The sequence below is a fragment of the Phalacrocorax aristotelis genome, chromosome 3 (genome assembly GCF_949628215.1).
Source record: "Phalacrocorax aristotelis chromosome 3, bGulAri2.1, whole genome shotgun sequence".
NCBI lineage: Eukaryota > Metazoa > Chordata > Aves > Suliformes > Phalacrocoracidae > Phalacrocorax > Phalacrocorax aristotelis.
Window position 1 is genome coordinate 99,984,544 of NC_134278.1, and position 18,474 is coordinate 100,003,017.

The 18,474-nt window shown below is 43.7% G+C and overlaps 1 protein-coding gene across 5 annotated transcripts in view; it reads left to right on the plus strand.

Annotated features, from left to right (window-relative positions):
- The first annotated feature begins 16,224 nt into the window (after positions 1-16,224).
- Positions 16,225-18,474, plus strand: part of CDC42BPA (CDC42 binding protein kinase alpha) — a 188,951-nt gene continuing 186,701 nt past the window's right edge. For all 5 annotated transcript variants that reach the window (XM_075088713.1, XM_075088714.1, XM_075088717.1 and 2 more), the window contains exons 1-2: positions 16,225-16,322; positions 17,068-17,292. In XM_075088713.1, the coding sequence (XP_074944814.1) occupies positions 17,097-17,292 (196 nt within the window). In that variant the 5' untranslated portion in view covers positions 16,225-16,322; positions 17,068-17,096. The remainder of the gene's footprint in view (positions 16,323-17,067; positions 17,293-18,474) is intronic.

The window sequence follows — 18,474 nt, forward strand, 5'->3', positions numbered from 1 at the left end:
CTAGAGAAGCCTTGTCCAAAGGGTACGCTTCTGCTGCACAGCATGCATTAGCCATATACAAAGACAGCAGCCTACTGGGTAACAACTCTAACACAGTCTCTGAAAGCCAGCTTCTTTAGAGAAGGCAAGGGTCTTTAAAAAATTCCTCTTGTATCTTCCACAGAAGAAGCATCAAGGGAGCAAGTTTTCAAATGCCAGGATCTCCTGCAAGTGCCGTTCATTTCTACAAAGGTCCTCATTTCTTTACCACCTCCAGGGGCACCACTACACTCCCATGTGTTGCACACAGCATAGCTCCTGTGCCTCTAAAAGATGGGATTGCCTCCCTACAGTCCACTGACTCGTCACCATTCCCTACCACCGGGATGGCCAACATGATGGGGCAGTGCCACTTGACCTGACTTTTTCTTTACTGGGGAAGATTTTCTGCTAGAAAGCCGGCTAACAGCATGGGCTATTTCTAACTAAGCAACCACATTGCCCCAACAGTAAGAATGGAGCTAGATTATATTCAAGACCATGCATGGAGTCCAGGGTTCTGTGTCCCATACGTGATGAAATAGACTAAGGACTTGAACTATTTCAGGCTACCACATAACCCTGACATGTTAACAACTTGGGCTGTTACTGAACTGGGTTAGATTCAAATCCATTGATGAAGGTAAAAGGTTTTGTGTTCCATTACTGGTGCCAAATGTTCTGTTTTCTTACTTGGCTCCTTTCATTTGTGTTCTTCAAAGCTGTTAGAAAGCACCCGTTAGCACTTCATTTTGTATAGCTAATCTAATAAAGGGACAAGTGAAGTGGGAGGAGGGAGAAGGTGGGCAGGAATTATTATCCAAATTAGGTGTTAAGCTTTGGCTTCTGCTCCCACCTTGGGTGAGGGTTACAAGGATTAAAGTCGAAAGAGGGAGAGGAACTTCTGTTTCTACAGCATGACTATGAAAATAGACACACTGGTAACTATGAACAAAATGGAAAAAGTAAATAGAGTCTATGAAGTAACACCATCGGGAAAACAAATGTTCTCAAAGAAAAATTTCAGAAACTGCATAATTCTCTGCAGCATGAAGCACTGAGAGCCAAGGTCTGTTTTTTTGGAAAAGTTCCTTTGCATCTGGATCCCCATCAGACTTGGAAGAAGGAGAAGTCTAGGAGGGCTGTGGTTTGGAGTGCACCGGTGCTCTCACTGCATACTGGTCTGTTTTATTTGTAATAATAGCAGAAGTTTCATGTCTGACATAGCGAGTCTCCCCTCCTCTGTCTCACCTGAGATGTTTCTTGCCACAGTCCAGACACTGCGGAACTGCAACAAAGCAAAAGCAGAAGCTGGATCTTGATCCCAATGTGAGACTCAAACCACATGCGGCACACATACTTCTTTTGAAGATTTGCTGTAACATGAGGCATTGCCTGCCTCAAACCCTACTTCTGCACTTCATGTATGAGAAAGAGCTTGACACAGATAGCAGCAGAAACTGGAAAAGAAGATCAGTACATACTAGCTCAATTCAACCCCATAGCAGAAAATGTTGTGGTGTATTGTGATGACTTCATGTTCCAAATGCTGACACAACAGCTGTTAGTTATGTCAGACCATTGCACTGTGTAGCATCCACCTAAGAATGGCAAAGCCAGTGAGGTGTGTTTATGCATAAAACAATAAAGAGCATCTCCCCTTCTATGATCTGGTTTAACTTGGGTGCCAGTAATGCTGCCTTACCGCTTAGAACACCTGCAGATTTCTGTAGTTAAAAAGTCATTGACAAACTGCATCTCTCATACGTGAATAAAGAATTTAAGTTTCTCTTGTCACATTTCCTCCTCTTCTGAGGAGGAGTTCGCATGAACTGAAGTCATGAGGCCTTTCTTGACACCATCAGCAATAATTCCTGCATATAGTGGAAGGGTATTACAAAATAGAACAAAGTATATTTCAGCTACAAATTCCTGAGAACACCATCACCAACAGACAGCAGAACAATTTTTGGGTTTAGGGAGCGACACGTAAATTAGAAGTCATGCTCTTTGGGATTACAGGGAAAAAAATCTGCAGAGTTTATTGCCTTCCAGATTCTTAATTTTTTTTCTGTCTGGTGGTAAACCAAACATTTTCATGCATTTGTTGACATGTCCAGTGCATTTGGCAACATGCAAAATCCTTGCTATTTGGGTCAGACAAGTGTCCTCAAAAACAAGGCAACCCAGCAGACCTTCCAAGCTGGGTTCTGTTTGCTCTGGTTGGGTGGAAGTGGCTGTTAAAGGCAACCTACAGCAAGCTCCTCTGCAGGGAGCTGGGTGCCTGGCTCAGCCTCCTCATCCTCTTCCTGACTGCTCAAGGTCAGACTCAGAAATCCACTGCCCTCCACAGGGGTCATGCCGAGAGGCAGCAATCTTCGCCAGCTCCCTATCACTGCCTCTTGGCCCCATCCCCAGAACTGGCTGATACTCATTTGGCAATACACCCTGATTTCATGCCACCCTGCTAGAAGTCACAGTAGGGGGACAGAAAAACAAATGGGCCATAAGACCAAAACCTTTCTCTTCCCAAAACGTAAGTCTGTGCATAAGAAGAGCCTCTGGTGCATCTGTATGAGCTTGCTGTATGAATCGATTGAATGAACAGCTCTCATTTACTGCACACACGAGATGCATCTCCTTAGGTGCATCTCCTCCTCTCCCCTCCAGGTACAGATTATCATAAGCAGAAAGCAAGGATTTAGATCCTTGTTCCCCTCCCATCACGCTCTACTCTCCTTCCCTGCTTCAATCTCCCTAGTTGCCTGAGTCACTGGTAGCCTGAAATTAGAAGCTGTTGTCTTGTTTGGCTGGTAATTTTACCTTCTCTAAAGAGGAATCCATTTTACAAAAGTTCAAGAACTGAAAAGTTTATCCTGGTTAGCCAGTTTGTTATCTTCAACACTCTGACTCAAGGCAGTTGAAAATGAATATGGCACATATGGAAACTCTCCATAGGCGTGAAAGAGGCTTGAAAGCTGTATTTACCAAGCATGTCCTAGGCACTACAGGAATACACCCTTTCTTTAAAATACAGTGGGTGAGACCCAAAAAGCAGATACATTTACAGATACAAAGACAGAATGTGATAACTTTTGTTCAGATCTCAGACATGGAGATATATATCTCACAAAGTGGTGTTTCAGTCAACAGTTATGTCTCTCCAACGTAACCTGTCATTGCATGTTTATTTGGGTAAAAGCATTTCTTTGAGATTGGTATTGCCTTTTCTTTTCCTTCCTTTATCACATACGTCACTATATCAGCCCACTTGGATGAGCAACTGGCTCATTTTAGGTGTGTACATTTTAAGATCCTAAGCATACTTTTGAAGCTGTACTTAAACAACAGCGCACTAATGAGGTGCAACCTGGGGAACAGCAGCTGTCAAAACCATCAAAACCAAACAAGCTCAGCCCATTTTTCTTGGTGATAAAGACATAGATGTTGAAATACATTCATATTTACATCAATTATTTATCACATACTAGAATGCCTCAGTTTGCAGAACAGATAAGCAACATTCAGCACACATGATTTCTCTCACTGCCACTTCTGTACTGGCAGCCAGGCAAACCCTGGCATACAAGCACTGTTTCTTTTCCTCTCCAACACTCGGCAGCTGCTGCATTTATGCAATTTGCTATACGGTATTTCCTATCCCAACGGAAAGCGCCTCTGATCTCTCTCTCCAGAGGCAAGGCACAGCTGTAACAGCCCACAGATGTGTGCACTATAGGGGAACCAAAGGAGTTTGGGAATCGGCAGGTGAGGATGGTTGGAGACCAGGAGCATGGAGCACCCTTACCATTCTGCCCACTACGACACCTGGAACACTCCCAGAAAACCAAGGTCAGGCCGCCCATACAGCCCACAGAGCACAGGAAAAGACATTGTTCTGTGCCGTGGTGCAAACGTTGCCAACATGCCCAAGAGGAAGCACTGTGGGATGGAGTGATCAGTTCCTGCTGTATTCCTGAAAGGAACGCACTGATGCTAAAGAAGCGCATGGGGCGAAATCTTGTCCTAATTACGTTAATAGTATTGTCATTGTCTTCAGTGGAGCTAGGCTTTCTCTGCAGGGAACCTGCCAGAAAATCCCAACACCCATTTGTATTTTCCTATTTCAGGATGAAAATTAGGTACAGCACGTATTTCACCCACTGGTGTACTGCTGTCACTGTGGAAACCCTGTTCAATAGAGTGTGAAAACTTTTACAGGATTGGCCGGGTTCATAGGGTGTTGAGCACCATTTTTTCCCCATTAACTTTATTAAGGGTGCTATCATTCAAAAATTAGGCTACCCATGTGTGTACAAATAGCTGTAATTATACACATAGCTGTTACGTATGTCTTCTGAAACAAATCCTGTACTGTATTTCTCAATTAAATTCTACTCTTCAAACATACCATGATGATATAACAAGAACTTCTATATTTTTCCAAGCGTATACTAGTTATGTTTTCCATTGCAACATCCTATGAGTAGACACTGCCCCATTTTGCAAATGGGGAAAGCAGGGTACATGGGAGTCACAGACCTTGTCAAAACCATGCAGCCAAGTCCTGGCAGATTTGGGAATGGAATCCATGAGTCCTGACTCCTTAGTTCCCCTGCTCTGATCACCAGACAACACTCCCTTCCTCTGAAATAGGCTATTTTGATTGAAAACAGATGGTCTACATTTTTGGCAGTGTTTTAACTATATTAAAATGCTCCGAATGAATATGTGCTTATATCATACCTATATATGTATACATGTATATACATGCATACTACATCCATGCATACAGAAATAGGTATGCATTAAGCACATATTAATTTACATATATCGTATGCAAATGTAATGGATATGCTGAAGGATACTTAAGTGCAGCTGGACAGCTGACATACCTAAACACATAAGCTGTATCCTTCAGTGGTATTGTAATTACACACTATGTATTGTCTCTGTCTAAGCAACAGCCTTTACATTGTTGATGGAGTATACACTTCGAAGTAATGCACATATTAATGGTTTTTTATCATTTCATGAGAAATTTTAGCGTAGTTTCAGTAACGGATGAATCACATCCTCTTTCATTAGTTCCAGGACCAACCTCCATCCTAACTGAACAATGCACTTAGTGGGCACCGCCTGTATTTTTAGCAGGTTTTTCTGCAACTGAATTGTTATGTCTTAAATATCATGCTTATCTTTTGAATTCGCTCCTTCTGTCATAAGATTTGCCCCTGCATTAAGTCTTCTCTAAACAGTCTGTTTCCAGCTAAGGACAGACAAATCCTGTCTTGGACTCGCTGCCTGTCGGGATTAAGATCTTCCCACACATCATACCCTGGAGAAGATGAAGAGGGCCAGTATTTAATTACCCAGTTCTTTGCCTACTCGCCTGGAGTCTTGGGTCAGGTAAAGATGGTCTCTCATATCAGTTGGCAAACAGCTCAGGAGATCTTTCCCATGGTTGGAAACCATCAGAATGGGCTTGTATTGCTTGCTCTCTGCTGTGCATCCCCAGCAAAGGTGGGAGGGTGGGCCTTGAAAACTACTTACATGGGGTACAACCTAGTTACAACCCCCTTTCCACAATCCCCTTTTCCACATCCCCTTCCCATTGACAGTAATTCCATTTCTTTTATTGGTTGACTGGATTTTCCCCTTCACTTACCGCAAAAGAGGTAAAGAAATAAGCCTTCAAATCCACAGTTGTGCAGGAGGAGCTGAAAACAGCTCATTCCCCACAGTGCTAATCCTTTGTCTGCACGTCGGCCCCAGCTACCTCACCCCATATATGCATAGAAAGTGAGCCAGAATTGGGGTTGAGATTAAAATTTGGGAATTCTATCCTTGCAGAAAGGGAAGCCTGAGCAAAAATAGTTATTTTGATCTGTGCTATATTCCTGGTGTACTGACCCATGAGTGTGCAGTAGAAAAAGGAAATATTGCTGATACTCACTGCTCTTCAGTCTTTTTTGGTTCTAAATCTGCAGAACTCAGGAATGAGGAAATGGCTGCAGAAAGGTTTTGAGGAGGTCACAGAACAGAAGTATGCTACAGTGCTGTTTTATCTATGGATAAACAAAGCATGGTTGCTTCCTATAAAAAAAGAGTTTATTCTCTTTCAGAACTGTAGCTCAAAATCCACAAAAAGTAGCACTGGCATTTTCTGGTTTCACAAACAATGCTCTAATATAATATTAAGATCTCCACTATTGTGCTTACAACATCAGCTAGCAGCTGTTAATCAGGAGAGTACCTTACCTCAGCTCTTTATCTTACATAGGATGGACTAGCATGTTTATATTTTCCTGTCTGTTTGTTATGCTACAAAACTAATATTCTGGCTCAATCTATTCTTAGTAAAGATTTTTAATGCTAATTTCCTCTGTGTCAAAAAATACAGTAAACGTACTCAGGATAGCTCTCTTGCAATTCAATACACTAAGCTACTTTGAATCTTCTAAAGACTCAAAGCTTCTGAAGCTACTAATAATCTTCAAGGATTCTAAGAACTTTGCAAAATGTAATATAAATTTGCACGTAGAAAAAGTGTTAAAAGAAAAGTCTGTTCTTGCAAACTATTACGTTGTAACCAGGCCTCTCTCATATCAATAAAATGGCCTCCACAGTGACACCCTCACCCTTTCTCTAGCCACCTTCTGCCAGGTAGTAGTCAAAGAAATGCAAAACAGCCTTTAAAGCTCCATATCGGATTAGAGGACCTTCTCCCAGCAGAGGCTAGGCAGAGATTGCCAAAGACTTTGTTCCAGATCCCTTATAATATGTCATTGCAAAGGGGGTCTAAGTTAATTTTTTAGGCTGCTGTACGGCATGAAGGCAACAGCCTTGTCAAAATCTGCTGGATTCACCTCCTACAACAGGCCAGTGCTGGGAGGACGATGAGGCTGCTTGAAGGCAACACAGCCTGAGCTGTTCTGGGCTGCTGGTTGTGTGCAGTGTTGGATCTTCTTCCATTGGTTTCTGTGGAATTCAGACTACACTCTTGCCATTTAAACTGCAAGTGGACTCTGCTAATAAGTGACCCGATATTTTTCACTAATACTGAATAGTCCAGAGACTAAATAAAAATTATAAGGAGAACATAACACGCAATATATACCCAATGCAGAAGCCTGTTTTCTCTACAGCACTTTTTCCCTCCCGTAATGTTCTGAAGAGTTTTGTCATGTTCCCTCATTATCTCCCTATCTTTACCAGCCAGAATAGATACCCTATGATAAACATGTGCAGGAAACCAAGCCCCAGAACAACTCCACGATTAGCCTGAGACTACTTGTGAACTGGCTGGAGATGGGAAGACTGCCCAGCTCTCTCAGTAATCCACCCTTGGCCCCAATTCAGCAGAGCACTTAGGTACTTGTTTAACTTAAACAAGATACAGTGCTTTACTGTGAATCATAGACCTTTTTATTATTATCACTTTTACTGCAGAGTGAGGGAATTAAGTCTTAGGAAGGGCCTTAAAGCAAACAGGAGCAATAAATTCAACATCCTGAGGCTTTGCACCCTGGGTCTGTCAGAGTCCCTGACCAGAGGGAGGATAAGGTTCAGAGACCGCAGCCCAGCTCTTTTCCTCCTCCTGAGGGGACAGCAGTGAGGTTTGTCACTGTGAGATTAGTGGTTGCCATTTAGAGCTGTGCTAGTCATAGCTGGAAGCTAATTATACACCCACTAGCCACTTTCCTCATTATTTGGTCAAGTAAGAAAATCTTCACTTTGTTGGAAAAGTTGAAAGAACAGCTAATAACTGCTGAAATTTTTTTTTTTTTTTGAGATCACACAACTATAGCTATTGCTCTTCATTGTAAAAATACAAATCTTTTCTTTATAACATCTTCAAAAAATCTCTTTTCATTACCTGCATGGAAACCCAATTTTCACAGCCTGTGAAATGAAACCCTCCTCTTCAGGAGAGAGCCAGGAAATCAATCGCAGCCAGTGCTGGACTCCAGGTGATAAATGTAGCTGGCCTTCGCTTCCTCCTGGTGCACCACACAGAGAAATTGTCGGTCTTCTGGGCAAACTGTGCTCGTCTCCATGTCTGGGGAAGAAAAGATTTGAGATATAGCTCTATTATGATTAATGTTTCTGTGACAGATAAATACATTACGTGACTAAAGCTTTACAAAGATTCCATTTTATGTGATGATTTTAATCCACTTACTGTGTGCTTTGGCATAGCTTGACGATGTTAAGGGGAGGCAGCAACATCTCTGTGGTTAAGACTGAAGCTAGCTTCCATTATAGCACCCTATTTCCATCCTTTCATCATAACTTTGTCTTGGAACGCTGCTTGAGTCTGAAGCTTGCCAGGTGTATTTTAGTCGCTTTTGCAAAAACTGAGGAAAATCAGCCAAATTACTTTCAAGTTATGGGTTGTTAAAATTTACTCTGATTGAAAATATTTACTTTTAATTAGTATTTTTAGTCCTTGTCTTCAATTTGACTGAGTTGAATTAATGCAGTCCATAGCAATACTCCCGCCTTAAGAAAATTCCACTGTAACTCTAATTTTCCCCAGCTGAATGACTGTGACTGTAAAGCAATGTCCTCTTCCTGACCCACGTGTGTGCCATTAGGAGATATCATTGTCCCCGACCCTGTCTCTGAAGCTTGTCTTCGCCCATCTGCTGGAGACTGTCCCTCCTTTTGATGTCTTGGGAGGACTAAGTGAGCCCCAACTTATTTCAGCCAAGGTGAACTGGGTTACTTTAAACAATTCCATAGTGATTCACTGCTAACCTCTTTCTCTTGTACTGATGCAGGTAGGGAGCACTCATGCTATCAGATCTGCTCTCACGTCTATAAGAAAGGTTGCCTTCATCAAGGCAGCATTTTTAACAAAATGAAGTGGTACCACTGGCCAGCAGCTCCTTCCACAAGTACAATTACTTCCAGTGCACAGGCCTTGCTATCCATGCATGAAGATCCAAGCCAGTCTTATGTTCACACTTTTGATTAAACTAGTGCAAATATTTGTCTTTCTCTATCTCAAAAAAATACTCTGAGTCACACTTCTAACCTTTCCATATAATTAAATCCTCTTAATTTGTGCACTGGCAGTTTACAAAGAAAAATGGTTGACATTGTGCAAAGATATAAGCCACTCTCATCATTCACAAATCTGAGTCCAAACAGTTTTGTTTGTTTCAGAAGGAATTATGAGTTCACTTATGTTCTTGCTGAGATCAAGGAGACTTTTTTGGCATTGGCTTCAGTGGGATCATGACTGAACACTACATAACATTTTGAAATCGTCTTCCTTTGCCCATTTCTTTTCAAGATTTTCTTCATTTTGGGAGGTGACCTAAAGTTACCTGCTGAGTGGCAAGAGGTCTTTATTTACAACAAATGCTTTCCACAAGTCTCTCAAATTTCACAGAGCACTTAATTTTTCTATTTGTTTTCACCACGAAATGAATCAATCCACAAAATGTAGCACTGGCAAATAATAAAGGTGTTAGTCATTGTTAGTTGCACCATTGCCATCACCTGCTTAAAATGTGATGACTGATTGCAAATTTAATCCATGAAGAGAGAGATGGGTCTTGCTGCCTCCCCATCTAAATAAGATTTAGCAAACAAACTAAAAATGCCAATTGTTGATAAGCCACAGTATTGTGGTTTCAATCTGCAGACCATGATGGAGGTGTCTCTTTACATTAAGCATCCTGTCTCTGATTAAAACACTGACTTCTGCCTGAATTGCAACTGTCATCATTGTCCGTATCTATTTGCCCAGTGAAACATATACTGTAGAGCCTTGTTGCTGTTTTGTGATTTTTAAGTTAAAAATGAATAATGTAAAACAGAGGTACTGCTGTTTTCAATATACCAATGTTCTTTCAATTAAAATTCAAATAAACCAAAATACTACTTTAAAACAAAAACTGAATTGGTCAGACTTCTAATCTGAAAACTCCACAACCTTGGGGAAATTGAGATCAGTGTGTGATCTCTCGCACTCCCTTTTGTAATGAGCTGGGCACTCTGAGCCCTTCTCTGACGTAAAGCTAATCCCGCTCAATCCACCCTGGGATCACATTCCAAATTGTGCTTCTTGCTGGGCTTGTTTTCATCTAACTGCAGAATTTGCTGTTTTTTACAAATAAGGGGTTTTTTCCCTCTCCCTCTTTACAAGCTTCCCTCCCACTCTCTTGCCAAACTCCCTGCCTTGGCTTCCCCTTTCTAAATCACTCTTCCTTCCCATATGATCTCCACATTAATCATCACTCTCCCTCTCTCTCTCTCCAATCTATTCCATTTTCCTCACAACATCCTCTTTCCTTCCCCCATCAAAGATCTTTTAGTCACAAGTTTCCTCATTCCTCGTCTCTTCCATCACTGTTACTTATACGAAAGCAGCAGCCCGTTGCATTTTTTTAAATCACTTTCACAGTTAGGTCCTCACTGCATTCTTGCCTAAATATACCCATCCAAAAAAACCCCCAAATCCATAAACCAGTATTGAGTGTTCACCAGAAGAGGTATTAGTTTTAGAGGAACAGATATCAAAAGCCTTGGTTATGATCAGTAGAAACTATGAAACATTGCAAAGAGAGTAAGTTTAGAAGCAGCTCTCATGCTGAGCTACCGCAACTGTAAGATGAGCAACACTAGTTTTGTATAGGCATTAGCCAAATAATGTAAATGTATCCACTTTTCTTTTGAATCAATGCATTTTTTGCTGTGCCTTGTGTGGCAGTGGCAGAAATTTGCATCCATCCAGTTTCACAAATAAATACGTGGTCTTCCTGAGAACTCTTCACTCTGAAAAGCCACTTGACCCAAGGAAGAGTTCTACCTCATTAAATAGCTTCATTTAAGGGACTAAAGTATCTTGAGGATACTTTCAAAGGTGGCATAACACAGGTAACAGATTCAGGAGACAGTGCAAGAAAACTTCAGCGTAGCTAGAGGAATTCACAGGATGGAACTGGACTATGGAGTGACTAAAGGCTTGAAAAGTTGCAGACATTATAGACTACAAAAAGGAGAGAGAGAAGAAAATAAAAGAACAGTCTTAGATTTATGTTACTAAAGAAAGGAAAGTAAAAAGAATCTCAGATTGCTACACAGATGCTAATTAAGCTTCATAGCATCCCTGGGAGCTTTGGCAGACTTGGTCCCACTTTTACAGGAAAAAATGACATATCAAGAGACGAAACACCATTGTCAGAGTGCAAACAGGGTCCTGTTTGGAGGCCAGCGTGAGATGTGATTTTGGTCAATTCCTAGTTTGTTTCATAAAAGTGGGATTCAAAATAATAGCAATTTCATGCAGTTATAAATTTAATTTATAAGCTATTTCATTGCTTCCTCTCCTCTTCTGTAAAGAGAGGCTATCTTGTTTCTATTCAGAGCACAGCAGCACTGGACACTTCAGCGGGGCCAAAAGTACTTCATGTCTTCACAGAAGATTGTATCCTGGTGGTGGCCACATTCTCATTAGTTTTAAATGAAGGTTAAAACCAGGGGAGTGAGGCCGATACAGAACCAGTGAAGTGAGATCAGTATGACGCAATTTGTCTCTGAGGTAAAATGAGTCAGTTCAGCCATTCACAGAAAATCATTAAGACTATAAATAAGACTCCAAAGACCAATAAAAGAAGCATGAGGGAAGAGAAAGATAATTCCATATTTACAATATCTATACACGCATACACATTTATGATCATTGTTTTGGGATTAGGTGTATAATAAGCATAAATTTTGCCAGGTACCATTTAGTGCTTGTACTTGGGCTTGCCTGTAGACCTCACAGGAGAAATAGGCCTTGGCAAGACAGAGAGGAAAATAGATCTACAAGCCTTTAAAAACATTAAAGCACATTACCAAATGCATTATTATAGGTACTGAGACTAATTTAGTTCTGTGATAGACGTTAGTTTCAGTGAAGAGACCTCTCTGCTGGGATTAAGTTTGCCCCAGTAGTAAGATTTGTGTGAAACTACAGTGCTACAAATACTAGAACAAGTTTTGCTCACTTCACACATGTAAGTCTCCAGTGTCATCCTAGAGTGCAACCAATGTGCGCTCTGTCTGTGGTTCCCTGCAATCTCTTGGGGTTCTCCTGTGCAGGGACAGGAGTTGGACTTGATGATCCTTGTGGGTCCCTTCCAACTCAGGACATTCTATGATTCTATGATTCTTATAATAACCTAAGTTACTACCACAGTTCAGACAGCGGCTGTAGGACCCCTTTCCAAATGGTACCATTGGGTGTCTAAACACACGTTCTCTAAATTGGGTGCCAGTACTGGTTTGCACAGAGTACTGCCCAGATTTTCCTCAGGACATGAACTCCTATGTCAGTAAAAACAATGTATGTCTACAAAGTGAAGTTTTGGAGAACAGAAAAGCCTGGCTGCAAAATTTTGTCAACATAGAAAGGCCACTCTTGAGTACATGTCCCTAAGCATGTATCAAATCTACCAGTTACAAGCATTTATTCATCTGCAGGGGAAGTGTATGGGATCCCCCTCAACTTGGGCGTTGGTCTCTTTGCCCAAGTAACAAGCGACAGGACAAGAGGAAACAGCTTCAGGTTGCACCAGGGGAGGTTTAGACTGGATACTGGGAGGTTTCTTCACTGAAAGGGTTGTCAAGCATTGGAACAGGCCACCCAGGAAGTGGTTGAGTCACCATCCCTGGAGGTATTTAAAAGATGTGTTGATGTGGTGCTCAGGGACACAGTTTAGTGGTGGACTTGGCAGTGTTAGATTTACGGTTGGACTCGATGATCTTAAGGGTCTTTTCCAACCTAAATGATTTTATGATTCTATGACTTTAGAAATGGTTTGCATGACAAAAGCAGATATCTGAAATATTTCACCCCAAACAACAAATCTCATGTCCCTGGAGAGAAAAGGCTGTTTATTATACTAACAGTAAGTATTGCAACACTCAACATACACATTGTTAATACACAAACTATATTGTTTCAACTGTATCCTCCTCATTCCCTACTATTCTGTGTTGTTATCAGCTTGCTTAATTAATTGTAAGATATAAATTCCTTATTATCATCAGTTACTTTTTAGGTACCATAAACATTTGTAAAGCTAAGCAATAAGAAGCAAATATTATTGTGATATTATTAAAATAAGAATGCGGTGAAACAAACATGATAATTATGAAAGATACTGGGATATGTTTGCACAACTCGGGTGTATTTTTAGGACACGGTCTGTCTTAGTGACAGAACATATAAGACGGAAGGAATTTCTGAGTGTTAAACTAAGTTCTTTTGTTGGTTTTCTAAATATTCTGGACTAAAGTCTCTCTTGCAGTCTTTCTTATAAAACAGAGAAAATATTTTTCCATCCCATGGGAGCAATGTGAGAATTACTCATCTGGTACATAGATAATTCCCAGCAAATAAAAATGCAGCTAGTCATTGTTGACATTACCTGTTCCTCACAGCTTCTGTGACAGGACAGCTGACTACAGCCCAGTGGGCGTATCACCAGTTGTTGTGGGGACCGCCTATATATTTTTGGACAGGCTATCAAATGAGCAGAGTACAAATAATTCCTGTCTTCTGTGTTCAACTGCAGCTTGCATAGCACGGTTTTAACAGAAAAATGTGTCGTGTGCCCCTATAGCCTCACTTGAGCTGAAAGCACGCTGAAAAGAACTGGCTTGATGTGCAACTTCTGTCGAGTGGTGCTGACGGAAACAAGGGTTCAGCTTTAAAACCAGAAATATAGGGAAAGTGAAAGCCTTTGCTAGGTATCCTTCTTTGTTTGCAAACGCTTGGTCTGCAATTAAAACAGGACTTTATTATTGGCTGAGGAAAACACAGTAACATAACTAAATAAGTGAAATATCCACACCCATCGTATCTCTGGCAGTGGTTCTTTAGTTCACTTCCCTACCAAGTGGTGCCAAAGTCCAAGGAGCTAACATCCCTTTAACTCTTTGTCTTCCCCCTTTTCCCTCTGCAACGCTATTAATGGTTAATGTATGTTCAGCATGAACTTGGCTGACGTGTATCCAAACCCTATAGGAAGTGCTATCTGATCTGGTCCACCTACCCCGGCAATAGCAATTTATTTTTATTGCCGTCATCAGGCGTCCCCCACCCCCAGCTTCAGTCCCGATTTCCACAAGTTCAGCGGAGAGCCAGCAGGAAATACCTTACTCTCGCTGTAAAACCGCCTGTGTGCCACAGCTTCGGAGCGGGCTTCTACCACGGAGGCACTGCGGCGGCTTGTTCAACGAAAGCCTTAGTAGACACGGACCAGCAGCAACCCAGGTCCTCGCACAGGGCTCTTGTCATATCAAGGGTGTACCCCAGCGTGGGAAGGGAACCCTTTCCTTGTCCCCATCTTCTCGGTTTAATCCTATCGTCTCCCTATCACAAGCTCACTTACACTTTTAGTAGTTCTTAATATTTCTTGGAGGGTTTCTGCATAAAAACCTTTTAGAATTAAATTCTCTGCACATTTCTTCATTTGCCAAGAGTTGGCAGGAAAGCCTCTTCCTCTGTAAGGCCATCGCCCACACTGGTGGATCCCCTTTCCAGGCTCACCAACAGAAAGCAGACTCTTCCCAGCCCCACAGCCTCTCTGCCCTGCCGTTTCAACGTCCTATCTAGCTTCACACCAGTGAGCTTGCAGAATTGAGTGACTCTGAGCAAACACCTGTGATTTTTGTTTAACTGTAGCATGTATTTCATTTCCATGGGTATATAAAACTGTTGATGTTTTATATCAGCTGGTAAAAAGACCAGCTTAAAAAAAAAAGTATTATATAGATGCTCGTAATGGCAAAACCCAGCTGACAGTCTTCTGTCGGTTACTGAACTGAGGAAGCAGATGCCTGAGCCATTTCCCTCCCTGGATCTCCAGCAGATATGGGACTTTGCAGCTTTTGGAGAATGCTGGACTTCATCTATGGCCGGAGACCCTTGGAAGCTGTGCTGCCTTCCTCGCCTTTCACCTGACTTCTGATGAAGGACGAACTGAAGTTACGGCTTGACTTACAGATGACATTTAATCCCCCGCGTTAGCCTGAGCACACCACCGCATCCCTTACACCTTCTGAGAAGAGAATTGCCACGACACGCTGGTGGGCGGCTGCCATTTTCCACACCGGGGCTGGCCCCATCTCAGTGCCGAACAACCTCGTTCCACCTGCGTGTGCTGGGGTGGCACAGCGGGCTCCTCAGGGAGGGAAGACACTTTGTGAGCAGGGATGTGACCGCCGCATTTTCTGTAACGTTTTCAGTCGTTGAAGCAGAGGGGGTCTGCCTTCGCACCTGGAGCTGGGTGCTAAAAGGCTCGGCGGAGATAACCGTGCAAACGAAGGACCAGGCAGGATACTGCTCCCGCTGCGTTTCAGCCGGCCTTAATGAGGCAGTGTTTTTATAATGAACGGCGTAATTGCCCGGGAGACGGGCCGGCTGAGGGCCGAGGCGGTGGAAGCGGCTCGCCTCGGCTCGGGGGAAGGCCCCGGAGGGACCCCTGGCCCGGCGGGTGGGTCGGCTCAGGGCAGCCCAGCCCAGCCCGCCGGCGGCCGCAGCCCGCAGGGCGCTGCGCGGCAGCCTCTTCTCCCCTCCTTCCATCCCTCCCTTCCTCCCCTCCCCTCCCCTCCGCCTCGGTCCGCCCGTATCCCTGCATTCCCTGCTGCAGCACCCCCCTCCTCCCCTCAATCCCATCAGTAGCGGCGGCCCCGGGCTCAGCTCCCCGCGCTGCGGCGGCGCTCGGCGGCGGCTCACCCCCCCCCCCCCGCCGCGGCCGCCATGTTGGGCTGCTGCGAGCTCGGCGGCGGCGGCGGCGGCGGCTGCGTGTGACCGCGGGAGGGAGGGAGGGAGCGGCGGGGGAGCGGAGGGCGCGGAAGCGGAGGGAGGCAGGGAGGGGAGGGCGCCGCCGTTACCCCTCCCCGCCGCCCCGCGCACACACACACACACCGCGCACACACACGCACCGCGGGAGGATGCCCTTTGCCCGGTGGGGCCAAGACGGGAGAGCATCTCGCCGCCGGCAGTGAAGCCGGCGCCGCCGGGGCCTCCCGGCCCGCAGCGTGCGGCCGGAGGGGGGCCGCCGGCGCGCTCCCTGCGCCCCAGGACGCGCACCCGGAGGAGGAGGGCGCCGCCGCCGCAGCAGCCATGGGAAGGATTTGACAGGGCTCGGAGCGCTTCCCAGCCGCCCCGCGGCGGTGCCGGTGTGTAGGGGCGCGCGTCCCGCCCGCCGCCCCTTGGCGCAGCGGAGGAGAAGGGGGCGACGATGAAGACTTTAGTTTTTTTGAATCACTGAAAAGCCTTAAAAGGAGACTCGGTAAGGAGGAGGAGGAAGGGAAAGGCTGCCCGGGGCAGGACGTGGCTGCGCCCCGAGGAGGGGCGGCGGGGGGGGACCTGCGCCCCACCCCCACGCGGGCGCGGTGGCCGCCGAGGCGCTGCCCGCCGGGCCGGGGCCGGGGCGGGGACGGCCCCCTCCTTCCCCCTCTACCCCTTCTCTACCCGCCGGTGTGCGCCCTGTTTTCTTCTGCCCTTCGTGTGCATAAATGCATATGGTTTTTTTTTTTTCCCTTCCCATCATCCGTTCTGGGAAGTGAAGCGCTGGTGGGAGCCGAAGGGGGCTGTTGGGCTTTGATGATGCGGTGGGGCTCCTCTCAGGATCGTGTTGCATGATCTGCATTTTGAATGAAGGAGAAGTCCTTTTTTTTTAAAATATGTAAGTGCGTATTCCTGTGCACGCACGGTGGAATCGGTGTCAGTCAGTCTCGGTTGAATTTGAGTGCAGTTGCTATTATTAAAGCATCAGTAGTGGCCACGTAGTTTTTTTTTTTTTTTTTCTTCTTAGTCACCATATCAAAAAAATATATATATTTAGGATAACTATTTTCTCCTCTTAAAAATTATGCATTCGCGTGTGCCTGAAACTCACAGGGTTTAGTTTCAGGCTGGGAACACCGAGGTGGGCGGGAAATTAAGCACCGCCACAGTTTGACACTTGTTAAAAATCCTGTTGACTTCTTTTTAAACAACAAAACCCTCAAAAGAATTTTTTTTTTTTTGCAAAGTAATAATAGTCATTAAAAAAGAAACCCCAATGCAAACTGAAACAACCATGTCCGGAGAAGTGCGTTTGAAGCAGTTGGAGCAGTTTATTTTGGATGGGCCAACTCAGACTAATGGGCAATGCTTCAGTGTGGAAACCTTGCTGGATATACTGATCTGCCTTTATGATGAATGTAATAATTCTCCTCTGAGAAGAGAGAAGAACATCCTGGAGTATCTAGAGTGGGGTGAGTTTGAATGTGTTTATTTTGTGTACATCCGTCCATGTCCCTGTCTGCTTTGTATAATGTCTCTGTTATTTATGTGTGAGAGGGGATTGTTTATAACTTGTTGTTTTACTGGGTAGTGTTATCAGTTGTACTGTATTTAAACGTGGCGGTGGTGCTCAAAAGAAATCCATGTTGGTTATTCGTCTTTGAGGTATGCATGTGAAACATACATTCTTTTTTTTTTTTTTTCTTTTTTGACATGGATCAGACTCTGGTACATGAGGCATATTTGTTTGCCTTCAGGCCCAGCTGTTGAGTTTTGTATCCTGAAGTTGCTGGGAATATAGAAGGGCGAGGGATGAAGTCTCTGGTACCTGGGAAAAAGATCAGTACACAATTCTTTGGTTTGCATCTGCAGTCAAATCTATACTGCTATCTACCTATAAGAGGTGTTGATCAACAAGAAAATCCTTCAGCTCTCTTAAAGATAGGGGTTTGAAATGTCTGTGGAAATGGAGAAAATGACATTATCTTCTTTTACTCAAAATCATCACTGAATTAATCAGACTGATTTTCCTGATGAGGAAAGCAAAGTTGAAAAGCAGAATGAAATTGTGTGTCCTCCCAGCACCCTTTCCATTTTCTTTGTTTTGGGGAGATAGGGTATTCACAGGTTTTTAAATGAAAACAGGTGAATGATAGTGTTCCAGTTCTTACATTGTCACAGAACTGGTTGTCTCTCTGTTTTTCTCTTTAAGTCATTTTCTTCCTCCTCCTAAACATAGATGCAAAACAGAAAATGCAGTCTGACATAAGAACCTTGATGAGAATGGTTACTGTATCTGACCTTCAAACTTCAAAGTCATGCTGCACTTCTGCATTTACGTGCAGAACCATTTACCACATTTGCTTTGTAATAAATACATCAGCATGCCTCCTTTACTGAAGAAAAAAAAAAAGACCACATTTTCAAAACGCATAACAGGCGTTTGATTAATTAGCTGGTTAAGCTCTTCATAATGAATTCACTGAGGAAAGACATTGTTTTGATAACTGATCTAACAACTTGAGGCTGATACATGTCTGTGTTGTTTTCCTGCTCCTCACTGTGGTCATACTGACATCTAAAGGACATCTGACTCAGTAATTAAGTTTTTTGTACTGTTCGTATTGCACTGGTCTTTGTTTTCTTATTATCTG